The 12,842-nt window shown below is 38.4% G+C and overlaps 1 protein-coding gene across 2 annotated transcripts in view; it reads left to right on the top strand.

The window, feature by feature from the left end:
• NR5A2 (nuclear receptor subfamily 5 group A member 2) overlaps positions 1-12,564 on the top strand; it is a 149,562-nt gene extending 136,998 nt beyond the window's left edge. For both annotated transcript variants that reach the window (XM_032136513.2, XM_032136512.2), the window contains one exon: positions 9,118-12,564. In XM_032136513.2, coding sequence (XP_031992404.1) covers positions 9,118-9,365 — 248 coding nt within the window. In that variant the 3' untranslated portion in view covers positions 9,366-12,564. The remainder of the gene's footprint in view (positions 1-9,117) is intronic.
• Positions 12,565-12,842: the final 278 nt, after the last annotated feature.

The following is a 12,842-nucleotide window of genomic DNA, read 5'->3' as shown; positions in this document are numbered from 1 at the left end:
CCAGAGTGCTGGGATTACAGGCGTGAGCCACCGTGCCCAGCCCTGGAGTAGTTTTCAGTTCACCACAAAATTGAGCAGAAGGTACAGAGACTCCCCACATAACCCCTGCCCCCCTACAGTCAGCATTCCCCTACCAGCACAAGCCTCCCCTACTGTCAGCATTCCACACTGGAGTGAAACCTTTACAATGAATGCGGCTACCTTGACACATCCTTATCACCCAAAGTCTACTGTTCACATTAGGTAGGTAGGGCTCGCTTTTGGTGTTGTACATTCTATGGATTTGGACACACATAATGACATGTATCCACCATTACAGAGTAGTGTCACTGCCCTAGAAGTCCTCTGTGCTCTGCCCAGTCATCCCTCCTTCCACCAACTACTGGCAACCACCCATCTTTTTATTGTCTCCATAGTTTTGTCTTTTGCAGAATGTCACACAGTTGGAATCATACAATATAGAGCCTTTTCAAAGTGGCTTCTTTCATTTAGTAATACACATTTACGTTTCCTCCGTGTCTTTTCATGGGCCAACAGCTCGTTTCTTTTTAGCGTTGTATAATATTTCATGGTCTGGATACACCACAGTCTAACCATTCACATACTAAAGGACATTTTGGTTACTTTCAAGTTTGGGCAATTATGAATAAAGCTGCTATAAACATCCCTATGCATGTTTTTGTGCAGACATACATTTTCTTCATAACCATTTAAACGTATACAGTTCAGTAGTGTTAAGTTCATTTGCATTGTTATACAACCGATATCCAAAATTCTTATCTGACAAACTGAAACTCTATACCCATCAAACAACAACCTCTGTTCCTCATTCCCCTCATCCCTGCCAACCACCATTGTATCTTCTGTGCCTATGAATTTGAAACAAGACAAATTCATCTGACACAGGTGCCTCTAGGTACCTCTTATAAGCGGACTCATAAGTGTTTTCTTTCTCTGACTGGCTTATTTCACTTAGCATAATGTCTTCAGTGTGACAGAGACCAGAGTAGACCACCATTCCCTTTGAACATTGGTATTGTACCACAAAATCAAGTGGTTTTCAAACATTTTTGATCCGTGGAAACTTTTTTTCTAAACCATGTATACAAAAAAAGGCAAAAGTGGAGAAATTCTTATTTCTTAGCCTTGGCACCTGTACAATACAATTGGAAGGGGTTAGGGCTTGTCCAGAGAAGTCCCCACAAAGGTGACCCATGACACTAGACTGTGCTTAGTCTCCATCGTGAGACTATTATTTATAATAGTGATTTGTGGCATTTAAGATGTTAAATTTCCTTCAAAATCTCAAACATTAAGTTGTATTACACTCCAATTTAAATGTCAAATGTATATTATTTCATTCAAATTATCTGAAAACCATTCATTGGCATATCATGAGACCCTTTAGAAACGGAACTACTTGACTAACCAGCACGTCCCATTCTCCAACTCCAGCAAGTGACAGAAACTTGCAGGCGTTGACACAATAGGGGAAAAAGAATTCCAGGACTTTAAAATAATGAGCCCTGCAGGGTTCAGATTCCTGCTCCGCCAGAGGGAAGTCTTGTGGTAGAGCATACAAGGACTTTAGAGTGAGACAGGCCTGGTCATAAATTCAAGATCTTCTTACTAGCATTAAAATCCTAGATGAGTTTCTCAACCCCTCTAAGCCTCTGTTTTTTCATCGGGAAAATGATATTAATAATAACTTCCCCATAAGATTCTTAAGAGGATTAAATGAGAAAACATATGTTAAAGACACTTGTCACATTAATTGGTGTTTGGTAAATGTTATTTCCTCCCTCATTTTTACTAACTTTGAGATCTTGGGAAAGACATTTAATCCCTCTGATTCTTAATTTCATAATACCTATAACACCTTCTAGGATAGAATCCTTTACAATTTAGCTTATCCTGAATCCCATCCTAGGCCAGTTGTTTTCTACACACTCTCACTAACTCCTGGGATTTCACCCATCAGCCATCAGCTGCACACTGATAAGTCCCAAATCTATACCTCCAGCCCAAGCCTTTCTCTTGAGTTCTAGACCTTTATGTCTGGCCATTTCGTGGACATCTTCACCCAATATTCCATGTACCCCTTCAATTCAACATGGCCGTACCTAGACTCCTTAAGTATTGCTTCTCAAATCTGCTGCTCCTCTTGCCTTGGTGATGGCCACCACCTTCTTCCCTTAACAGACACCTGGAAGCCATCCAGGAACCTCACTCTCTCTGTCTCTCCTACTTTCTATTAACCCAAGGCCAACAAACCCTGTTGCATCAATCATCTTGATGCCTTTCAAGTCCCTCCCCACCTCCTTGGCTGCCATATTTCTCATCTGTGTTCCTGCAGCAGGCTCCTGGCTGGTCTCCCTCCATGAGCCTGCTCTCCCCTCACACTCCTGCATACACTAGTCCCTTCTACACACTTCTGGCAGAATGCTTTTTTTAAATCAGAAAGCTGACCATTTCCATCTTTCCTAAAACCATTCAGTGTTTCTGCCTTGCTTTCAGAACAAAATCCAGACTGTCTGACATGCAGCACTCTTCAGTCTTAAATCTTATGGCCCATCTTCATCTTGCCCACCTATTCCTTCTCCACAAAGGCTGAGCTGTTTAACAGTGTACCAAAGACCTCTCTGTTCTTTCCTTCTTTAGGGTTTGTATATAGGCCACTGTCTGCAAGGATGTGCATTATCTTCCATGTGTTGCTCAGCTCGTTCTAACTCATCTTTCAAAACTCCTCAGGTGTCACCTCCCCCAGCGACCCCTCTTTTCTCTTGAACCCTGTGTTAGCTGCCCATCCTGTAAAGGCACTGCTTATCTGTATCACATTAATTGAGCTACTGTACACAGAGACTGTGCCTTTTATTTCCATATCTCCAACACTCAGACCAGAGCTGTTAAGACTGAATGAATGAATGAATGAATGAATGTGTATACATTGTATATACACGAAGGTATGAAATAATAAATAAAGCATGTTAAGAATGTTTTGTAAACTACAAAGCACCAATCAGTTGTAAGGGCCTGTTATTTCTGTGTACATACATAGTATATACACTTTATATCTACTTTTTTTAAGAGACAGGGTCTCACTCTGTTGCCCAGGCTGGAGTGCAGTGGCACAATTACAGCCTACTGCAACCTTGAACTCCTGGGCTCAAGCGATGCTCCTACTTCAGCCTCTCAAGTAGCTGAGACTACACACCACCACATCCAGCCAACTTTTTATTTTTATTTTTAGGGGGAGACAAGGGTCTTGCTGTGGTGCCTAGGCTGGTCTTGAACTCCTGGGCTGAAGCGATCCTCCATTTTTGTAGACAGCTCCTGCCAAGGGCTGTATTTTCTTATTATTAATTTGCCTATGAAAGCACAAAATTATACATTCTAGTTGGTAAAAATAACTCTTGGGTTAGTGTGTGTGTGCATGTGTGTGTGTGTGTGTGTGTACATACCTATATTATTCTAAGGGACTTATGGGAATGAATTTAAAATCTTGAGTTTTGGATTTTGCTGGAAACTGGAAATAGAATCTAAGTTTAGGTGTCAGCACCAAAATTATCCTGCCCTCCCCTCCCCAATCCCTAAACAGCCCTGATTTCTTTTTAAACGTGAACTTTGTTCGTATGAAAAGAACAAACATGTTCTGCAACTTCCAGAAGTTCTTACAAAATTATACAGATTATCCTAATTTAGCCCTTTAAAAAATAATTTTGAACATTAGCTCCTTACAGAAAATCTATTTTCTTTCTCCTTTTCTAGAGGAAAGGGCCTTTTGAGGGCAAATCGTGTGACAGTTTATAGATTGTCATCTCTCTAAAGACCTCAAGGAAAAGAAGTATTTTCTATGTGCAAAATGGTACCTCTTTTTTCCACCTTTTTGTCCTTTAAAAGATTAGATAAGCCAGCTCGCACCTGTAATTAATCCCAGATACTCCCAGTTACTGGGACCAGGAGTAGCTGAGGCCGGAGCATCGCTCAAGCCCAGGAGTTCAAGGCTACAGTGAGCTATGATGTCACCACTGCATTCCTGCCTGGGTGACAAAACAAGACTCTGTCCCTATTTATTAAAAAAAAAAATCAGACAATAATATTAGTAATTTAAAAAAATATTTAAAATCTTTAAAAAGACAGAAAAGACTAAGGAATTTTTTCCCACTTTTGAAAAATTAACAAAGATAATTACCTTATCGGCAAAAGTCAATACACTCCATTTGAGCCTCACAGCCCCCAGCCCCCTGGCTCAGCAGAGGACCCATTTCTGAAAAAGTGTGTTGAATGACAAGGTTTATAGGCTGCACCATTATGGCAGCTACCAAGGAGGCAGAGATGAGTATCTTCCTCTTCAGAGAGAGCCTGAATGTTGTGTGTGACTGAAAAGTCAGCACTATAATATATTCAAGAAGACCTAAGGGTTTACTTTCCAATAAGGATGGAAAAAATCTGAACACCCCACTGTGAGCTTATCGTAATGCTGCCTCATATAAAAAGTTGGTAATTAGTCCCTGAGTGAATAAAGTAGAATAGATGATAAGAGATTGATACTAAGAGGAGAAGCACAAAATGCTCTTGCCAGTCATCAAAATTTAAAGGCTGTAGAGAAAGGGTTGGGGATGCCTCTGTCTGTTTACATACTATTTCCAACTCAGAATTTGTAATGATAGGGTTTATTAACTGGTGTTTTAAAATTGTATGAAAATGAAGCTTATATAAATTTCAAAGGAACACACAGAGTGCCAAATGCAGGAGCCTTTGCAATCCAGCCTAAAATGCCACAGAAGAACTGGTGGAAACTTTTATCTCATATCCATCTCTTTTCCTCCAGCTGGGGGTCTTTTGCTAAGATCCAGATGTGGGAAAATGCTATTTAATATGAGAACCAAACAGCAAATTTCAAAAACATATATTTCTGGGAACTCCAGAACATGTAATCATTTGTCTAGATTTTGTTTTTTTCATATAATTTAATGTCAATTCACTTGTATATTTCTGTTGTTAGAGACTCCTGCTATAGATGAGTTCAGACTCCCAAGTTGCCAGCTACCATTCATTACTTAATATGGAATAGGGTTTGATTTTTATTGGAGGGACATTCCAGAGAAAATGGAAATCAGGATGATTTCAGTGTTTACATCTGGACCATAGCTTTGCATTAAACATGCTTCCCCTTTCCATCCCCATGTCCTGAGAATTTAAATTTCTATTTAAATGAGATTCATGTTTTAATTTTCATGAAAAGGCATGCATTTTCATCAACACTAATTCCATGAGTACTGAGGAAACACACTTAAGTTTCTAAACTCTTCCTAAAAAGTAAATGCAAGTGAACCACATAAACGAGTGAAAATTCCAGGTCTTCTGGGAGGTGGTATCATTTGTATTTTGGCACTTAATCTTTTCCATTGCTTTTAGGTCCTTGTGAACTGTGTGAACTACCTCGATTATAGTGGGAAATCCAGGGTCTACCTGTCTGTCAGGTCCAGTCCGCAGCATCCCAGGGACTGATTCCAATCCGAATGAGAACATAGGCACGTTTCCCTTAACACAAAACTGACCAGTGAAAATCCTCATATGCAAAACATGTAAATTAGAACTTGATTATTCAGATCACAAAAGGATTCATCAGAGGACTTTTTGAATAGAAAACACTATTATATGTAAAGTACAGTATTTTATTTCAGGGAGAGATCCATTACATTTATGCCAAATTTTTGAAAATCAGTTTCTAGTTAGAAAAAGGAAATTGGCTTGTGAAATAATTTAACAGGTCAAATTCACAATTGTATCAATCTTGGACAAATGCACCAAGAATGTGAAGCAAAGAGTTACTGGTGTATTCCCTGGGGATGGCTGAACTAAAGCATGTCCCTTATCCCCAGGAGCTTACGGTCTGCATAGGGAAATGGGCAGTTAAATAGACAGAAGCCAGCACCAAGGCAGGCAGCAGAGCAATGATCCTGGAACGGCATGGTCAGTAAATGAGAGGAATTCAGTCAGAACTTCTTCAGGATCATTGCCATGTGTATAGATGTAGAAACAAAATAGACATTCAGCAAGTAAGAATCTTTGGGACAATTAGCAGCATATGTTTTATTATTTCATGATAACATTCATCAAAATAGCTTAATGGGATAATTAATTCAGGTGTGTGGATTCAATTCTGATCAGCTTTAGCAAAAAATAGTATATTTAGCCAAAATATGAGACACCTATATATTTTCCTGCCAGAAGAAAAATTGCATATATTTCCAAACTTTTAGGGGAAAAGGGTGTCAGTTTGGACCAGTATTCATAGAAATTAACCATCGAGGCTGGACACAGTAGCTCACGCTTATAATCCCAGCACTTTCGGAGGCCAAGGTGGGTGGATCACTGGAAGTCAGGAATTCCAGACCACCCTAGTCAACATGGTGAAACCCTATCTCTACTAAAAATACAAAAATTAGCTGGGCATGGTGACACAAGTCTATAATCCCAGCTACTCGGGAGGCCGAGGCAGGAGAATTGCTTGAACTCGGGAGGTGGAGGTTGCAGTGAGCCAAGATCGCACCACTGCACTACAGCCTGGCAACAGAGCAAGACTCTGCCTCAAAAAAAAAAAAAAAAAAAGAAAGAAATTAACCATCGAATGCTGAGCTGAGGACTCCAAATTATCATTCTATAATAGTAAGTGGATAGGCCGGGCGCGGTGGCTCACGCTTGTAATCCCAGCACTTTGGGAGGCCGAGGCGGGCGGATCACGAGGTCAGGAGATCGAGACCACGGTGAAACCCCGTCTCTACTAAAAATACAAAAAAATTAGCCGGGCGTGGTGGCGGGCGCCTGTAGTCCCAGCTACTCGGAGAGGCTGAGGCAGGAGAATGGCGTGAACCCGGGAGGCGGAGCTTGCAGTGAGCCGAGATGGCGCCACTGCACTCCAGCCTGGGCGACAGAGCTGCACCCTGCCTCAAAAAAAAAAAAAAAAAAAAAAAAAATAGTAAGTGGATAAACCAAAACTTATGATCTAGCCTTTGTTTTATGTTTGTTGGTAGTTTTCTTTCTTTTTGTTTTTCCTTAACAGAGCAGCATAGTTTATCACACAATGTTAAAACTGATTCTCAAAAAAATACAATTATCAAAAAAGGAAAGTGTCAAACAACTTTCTAAAAAGGGTGTTCTTCATTTTTCTTACATTTTACATTAGTTCTATGCAAATTTCTACATCCTCTCTATTAATCTCTGACTGTTACTAGCTTTGCTTGCTGGTGAGAGTATTTTTCACGGTAGCATAAAATAATACCGCATTTCAGATTTTTTAATAGTCATGTTTTAATCACTATGATGCAAAACAAATGTAGATTTTTCTGTCATGTACCAAGGTACGACACATTGAAGGTATTTCTGATTGTTTATATTTTGTAATTTTGAACCAAGTATGACTGGATACATAGTCATACTTATAAATATTTTTAAGTAACTTAAAATCATTTTTAAAATATATTAAATAAGACAGGTAGAAAATGCTTTACTAACTGTAAAGTGCCGCATGTGTAAAATGTCCAGAGCACACCAATGTGGTTGCCAACTTAAATGCCACCAGAAGACGCAGAGCTCCTTATTGTGTAGTATTTATCTGTTTATACAACTCATTAATGAATAATCAAATACGTTTGAGTCTCCCGTATCGCTTTGAAAGAGATGTGGTCCCAACTCTCTACATAGCTATTTCAGTACTAATTCCTCACTGTTTTTAATTTGGGTCAGAGACTTGGGGATGGAAAGGGGAAGCATGTTTAATAAAAAGCTATGGCCCAAATGTAAACACTGAAATTGTCCTGAACACACTTCAACAGCGAATGTATGACAGCCCAGTGTAAAGCCATTTAGAAATAACAAGATGGACATGTACACATATGTAGGTTAAGTTCAACAGCATATAATGCCAAAAACAGTATATAGTGGGTATGAATTACTTCAACCGAGTTTAGTATCTATCCTTTTAGTCCTGGTACTGTGTGGTTTTCTTCGGAATCGCTTTCTTATTTATTTTTGTCCAATTAGAAAATAAAGCAGGGCAGGGTGGCTGCATCTGTTTACTTTCTGAGCATGGGTGTATGTAAACACACACATGTATCTGTCTGTTTTTTCCAGAGGCTTCTATGTACACATCATATAAAAGTCATGCTGTTAACATAAATCAACCCCAGAAGAGAAATTCCAGCACACCATTTTCCCTTGCCTATTGTCTGTGTGTGTGTTTGTATGTCAGTCTGTCTTTTTTTATTCTGGCTTTCTCTCTTATTCAGTATTTATAAGGACCTTTAGGGCAGATGTCTAAAAACAACTGCATAGTCATCAGGAGTTAGGCGGAATGAAATGCCTTTGCTCATCTTCTCTACATGAGTGACCAGAAGAAAAAAAGAAACACCAAGTATCAGACTTTAGAAACCACATGCAGGTTAAAGGGCACCGACCATCCTGGCTTGTGTTCTGCCTAAAGGACAAGGCTCTCATTTGATAAAGATCATTAGTCACCAAGATATATATTTTAGAGAGTTCCCAGTAGCGAATATTCCGTTGGCAGTCACTGGAGTGTACCAGATGGTTCATTAGCATAGGCTAGACAAGTCAAAGACTTTCAGAATCATTTAGAAAATGTCAAACAGAAACAAGAATCCTGTCACTTTTTATTAGAATTAACTACATCATACCCTGGACACAGATTTCACCTTGGGTCAGAAAAATTAATACAGAATTATATGAATTGTGTAATATACTGGGTTAAGATAGGTCTTTCTCCAGGGACTCATTTGCTGGCAATATATTAAGATCCCTCTACTTCAGGAATCCTCAAACCTTTCTGTTGTAAGATATGAAAAGAGTTGACCTTGCTCAAAATCCATTGGTGTCTAATTGATTGAGGTATATGCAGAATTTCAACAAGACATTCTTCTAAAGCTCTTTTGTGATCCTTTTCCCAGGAAGCTTGGTGAGTGGGGTTTACTGAATATTCACCAGCATGTAAAGTATGTTTATGTCAAAAGGAAAATACATCCATTAATTGAACACATTGCTTTAGTAAACAGGAATTAAAATGATATTGAAATGTTGCTTTTTTTTTTTTTAATGCAGATGTCAAAAACCTTGAAAACTTCCAGCTGGTAGAAGGTGTCCAGGAACAAGTCAATGCCGCCCTGCTGGACTACACAATGTGTAACTACCCGCAGCAGACAGAGAAATTTGGACAGCTACTTCTTCGACTACCCGAAATCCGGGCCATCAGTATGCAGGCTGAAGAATACCTCTACTACAAGCACCTGAACGGGGATGTGCCCTATAATAACCTTCTCATTGAAATGTTGCATGCCAAAAGAGCATAAGTTACAACCCCTAGGAGCTCTGCTTTCAAAACAAAAAGAGATTGGGGGAGTGGGGAGGGGGAAGAAGAACAGGAAGAAAAAAAGTACTCTGAACTGCTCCAAGCAACACTAATTAAAAACTTGCTTTAAAGATATTGAATTTAAAAAGGCATAATAATCAAATACTTAATAGCAAATAAATGATGTATCAGGGTATTTGTATTGCAAACTGTGAATCAAAGGCTTCACATCCCCAGAGGATTCCATATAAAAGACATTGTAATGGAGTGGATTGAACTCACAGATGGATACCAACACCATCAGAATAAAAACGGACAGAACAGTTCTTGTATATTTAAACTGATCTCCGCTATGAAGAAATTTAGGAACTAATCTTATTAATTAGGCTTATACAGCGGGGGATTTGAGCTTACAGGATTCCTCCATGGTAAAGCTGAACTGAAACAGTTCTCAAGAATGCATCAGCTGTACCTACAATAGCCCCTCCCTCTTCCTTTGAAGGCCCCAGCACCTCTGCCCTGTGGTCACTGAATCTGTACTAAGACCTGTGTTCAGCCACACCCAGTAGTAGCTCCACCAAATCATGAACAGCCTAATTTTGAGTGTCTGTGTCTTAGACCTGCAAACAGCTAATAGGAAATTCTATTAATATGTTAGCTTGCCATTTTAAATATGTTCTGAGGTTTGTTTTGTCACGTGTTCATGATGTTAAGAAAATGCAGGCAGTATCCCTCTTCTATCTTATATAAGTGTTAATTAATATTAAGGGAAATGACTACAAACTTTCAAAGCAAACGCTCCATAGCTAAAGCAACTTAGACCTTATTTCTGCTACTGTTGCTGAAATGTGGCTTTGGCATTGTTGGATTTCATAAAAAATTTCTGGCAGGAAGTCTTGTTAGTATACATCAGTCTTTTTCATTATCCAAGTTTGTAGTTCATTTAAAAATAAAACATTAAACATATTTTGCTAGGATGTCAAATAGTCACAGTTCTAAGTAGTTGGAAACAAAATTGACTCATGTTAATCTCTGCAGAGAGAAAGGAAAGGATGAGGTGATGTATTGACTCAAGGTTCATTCTTGCTGCAATTGAACATCCTCAAAATTTGGGATGGAAATGCTGATTTTTACATGTGGCCAGGAAAGATATTAAAGTAATTCAAATCTTCCCCAGAGGGAAAGGAAGAGAGTGATACTGACCTTTCTAAGTCATAGACCAAAGTCTGCTGTAGAACAAATATGGGAGGACAAAGAATAGCAAATTCTTCAAATGACTATTATCAGTATTATTAACATGCGATGCCACAGGTATGAAAGTCTTGCCTTATTTCACAATTTTAAAAGGTACCTGTGCAGATGTGGATCAACATTTGTTTAAAATAAAGTATTAATACTTTAAAGTCAAATAAGATATAGTGTTTACATTCTTTAGGTCCTGAGGGGCAGGGGGATCTGTGATATAACAAAATAGCAAAAGCGGTAATTTCCTTAATGTTATTTTTCTGATTGGTAATTATTTTTAACAGTACTTAATTATTCTATGTCGTGAGACACTAAAATCAAAAACGGGAATCTCATTTAGACTTCAATTTTTTTGAGATTATCGGCGGCACAATCACTTGTAGAAACTGTAAAAAATAAAAGTATCTCCTAGTCCCTTAATTTTTTCATAAATGTTTCTGGCTTTTGAGTAGTGTATTTATATTGTATATCATACTTTCAACTGTAGACAATTATGATGCTAATTTATTGTTCCTTGGTTTCACCTTTGTATAAGATATAGCCAAGACTGAAGAAACCAAATATATGTGTTTACTGTAGCATGTCTTCAAGTTAGTGGAACTTAGTTCAGGGACATAGAAGAGTCTTAATGAATTAAAATCATTCAACTTGATTAAATGTCTGTAAATCTTCATCATTCCTACTGTAGTTTATTTAATATCTATTGTAAATTATGTGACTTGTAGCTTCCTCTGGTTTTCAAGTAAACTTAACAAGGTGGAGTCTTACCTGGTTTTCCTTTCCAAGCATTGTAAATTGTATACCAAAGATATTAGTTATTACTTTTGTGTGTACAAAGAGGATTATTTTATTACGTTTATTAATCACCTCTAATACTCATCCACATGAAGGGTACACATTAGGTAAGCTGGGCGTTGACTCATGCGCAGTCTCAGTCACCCGTGTTATCTTCATGGCTCAAAAGACAATGCAAAATCACCGATCAGAGCTCATACCCAAAGCATTACAGAGAACAGCAGCATCATTGCCCTCCCCAGCTGAAAAACAAGTTGGCCAGAAGATACATGGAGAGGAATGGTGTTGTCAACAGATAATGAAACAGTTCTATCATGCATGTGTAATGTGGGTGGAGACAATTATAATATTTGGCCATAACTATCTGGAGGGTCTTTAACATTGCCAAAAAAACAAATATGTTGATTTTTATTTTATTTTATTTTTTATTTTAAGAGGCAGGATCTTGATCTCACATGTTGCCCAGGCTGGCCTCAAATTCCTGGGCTCAAGCATTCCTCCCGCCTCAGCCTCCCTGGTAGCTGGGTCTAGGGGTGCATGCCAGCACACCTGGCTAACATTGACTCTTAAAATCTATGTTCTCTTATTTTAAAGATACAGTACTCCCCACTGAAAATTAAACCTAAAAAATGTCACATATTGGTATGTTGTTAACCTGGTAGATTAAATCATTAGAAAGATGGGCAACACAGTGGGTTACATCCACACTGCTGATCACACCAACGACAGGAGCTGATAAGCAAGAAAGCGTCACAGCCAGCGTCTGTTCACCCAAGGTTGACAAGTGAAGTTTCTCTAATGTTGATTGTTAGCCGATTTGTAACCTGGCATTTACTTAGCAACTGCCTTATCAATTACAGGATTTACCGGTAAAAGCAGACTCAAATATAAAGGTTTTTAACTTAACTTGGTTTATTATAGTTGCTCTATGTTTGTAAACAGACAATCTGTAATGTCTGATTATTTGTATCACAGATCTGCAGCTGCCTTGGACTTGAATCCATGCAATGTTTAGAGTGTGAAGTCGGTTACTTGTTGATGTTTTCTTACTGTATCAATGAAATACATATTGTCATGTCAGTTCTTGCCAGGAATTTCTCAACAAAATGGATTTTTTTTTTTCAGTATTTCAATAAATATTGATATGCCCAGCCTGATAATTTTTAAAAGTTTTTATGTTGTCCTCATTCTATTGAATACTAAAGCTTCTAAGTAAGAAACTTGACTAGGAGTGAAATCAAAAGAATCCCACAGGAATAGATACTTTTCCCTCTAGATAACTTCTAGAGTGGTTGACTGTCCTTCCATGGATACCTGAAGCATTAAATTCAATCTGTGCATCATCTCTACACATGAAACAAAGTTATTTTATATCATTTACTGTTATAATCAATGAGCAGAAAAATCTTAATAGCATCTCACTTTTTTGTAGAGCTTA

Source organism: Hylobates moloch, unplaced genomic scaffold, assembly GCF_009828535.3.
Source record: "Hylobates moloch isolate HMO894 unplaced genomic scaffold, HMol_V3 SCAFFOLD_18, whole genome shotgun sequence".
Classification (NCBI taxonomy): domain Eukaryota; kingdom Metazoa; phylum Chordata; class Mammalia; order Primates; family Hylobatidae; genus Hylobates; species Hylobates moloch.
This window is presented reverse-complemented; position numbering and strand designations above follow the sequence as displayed.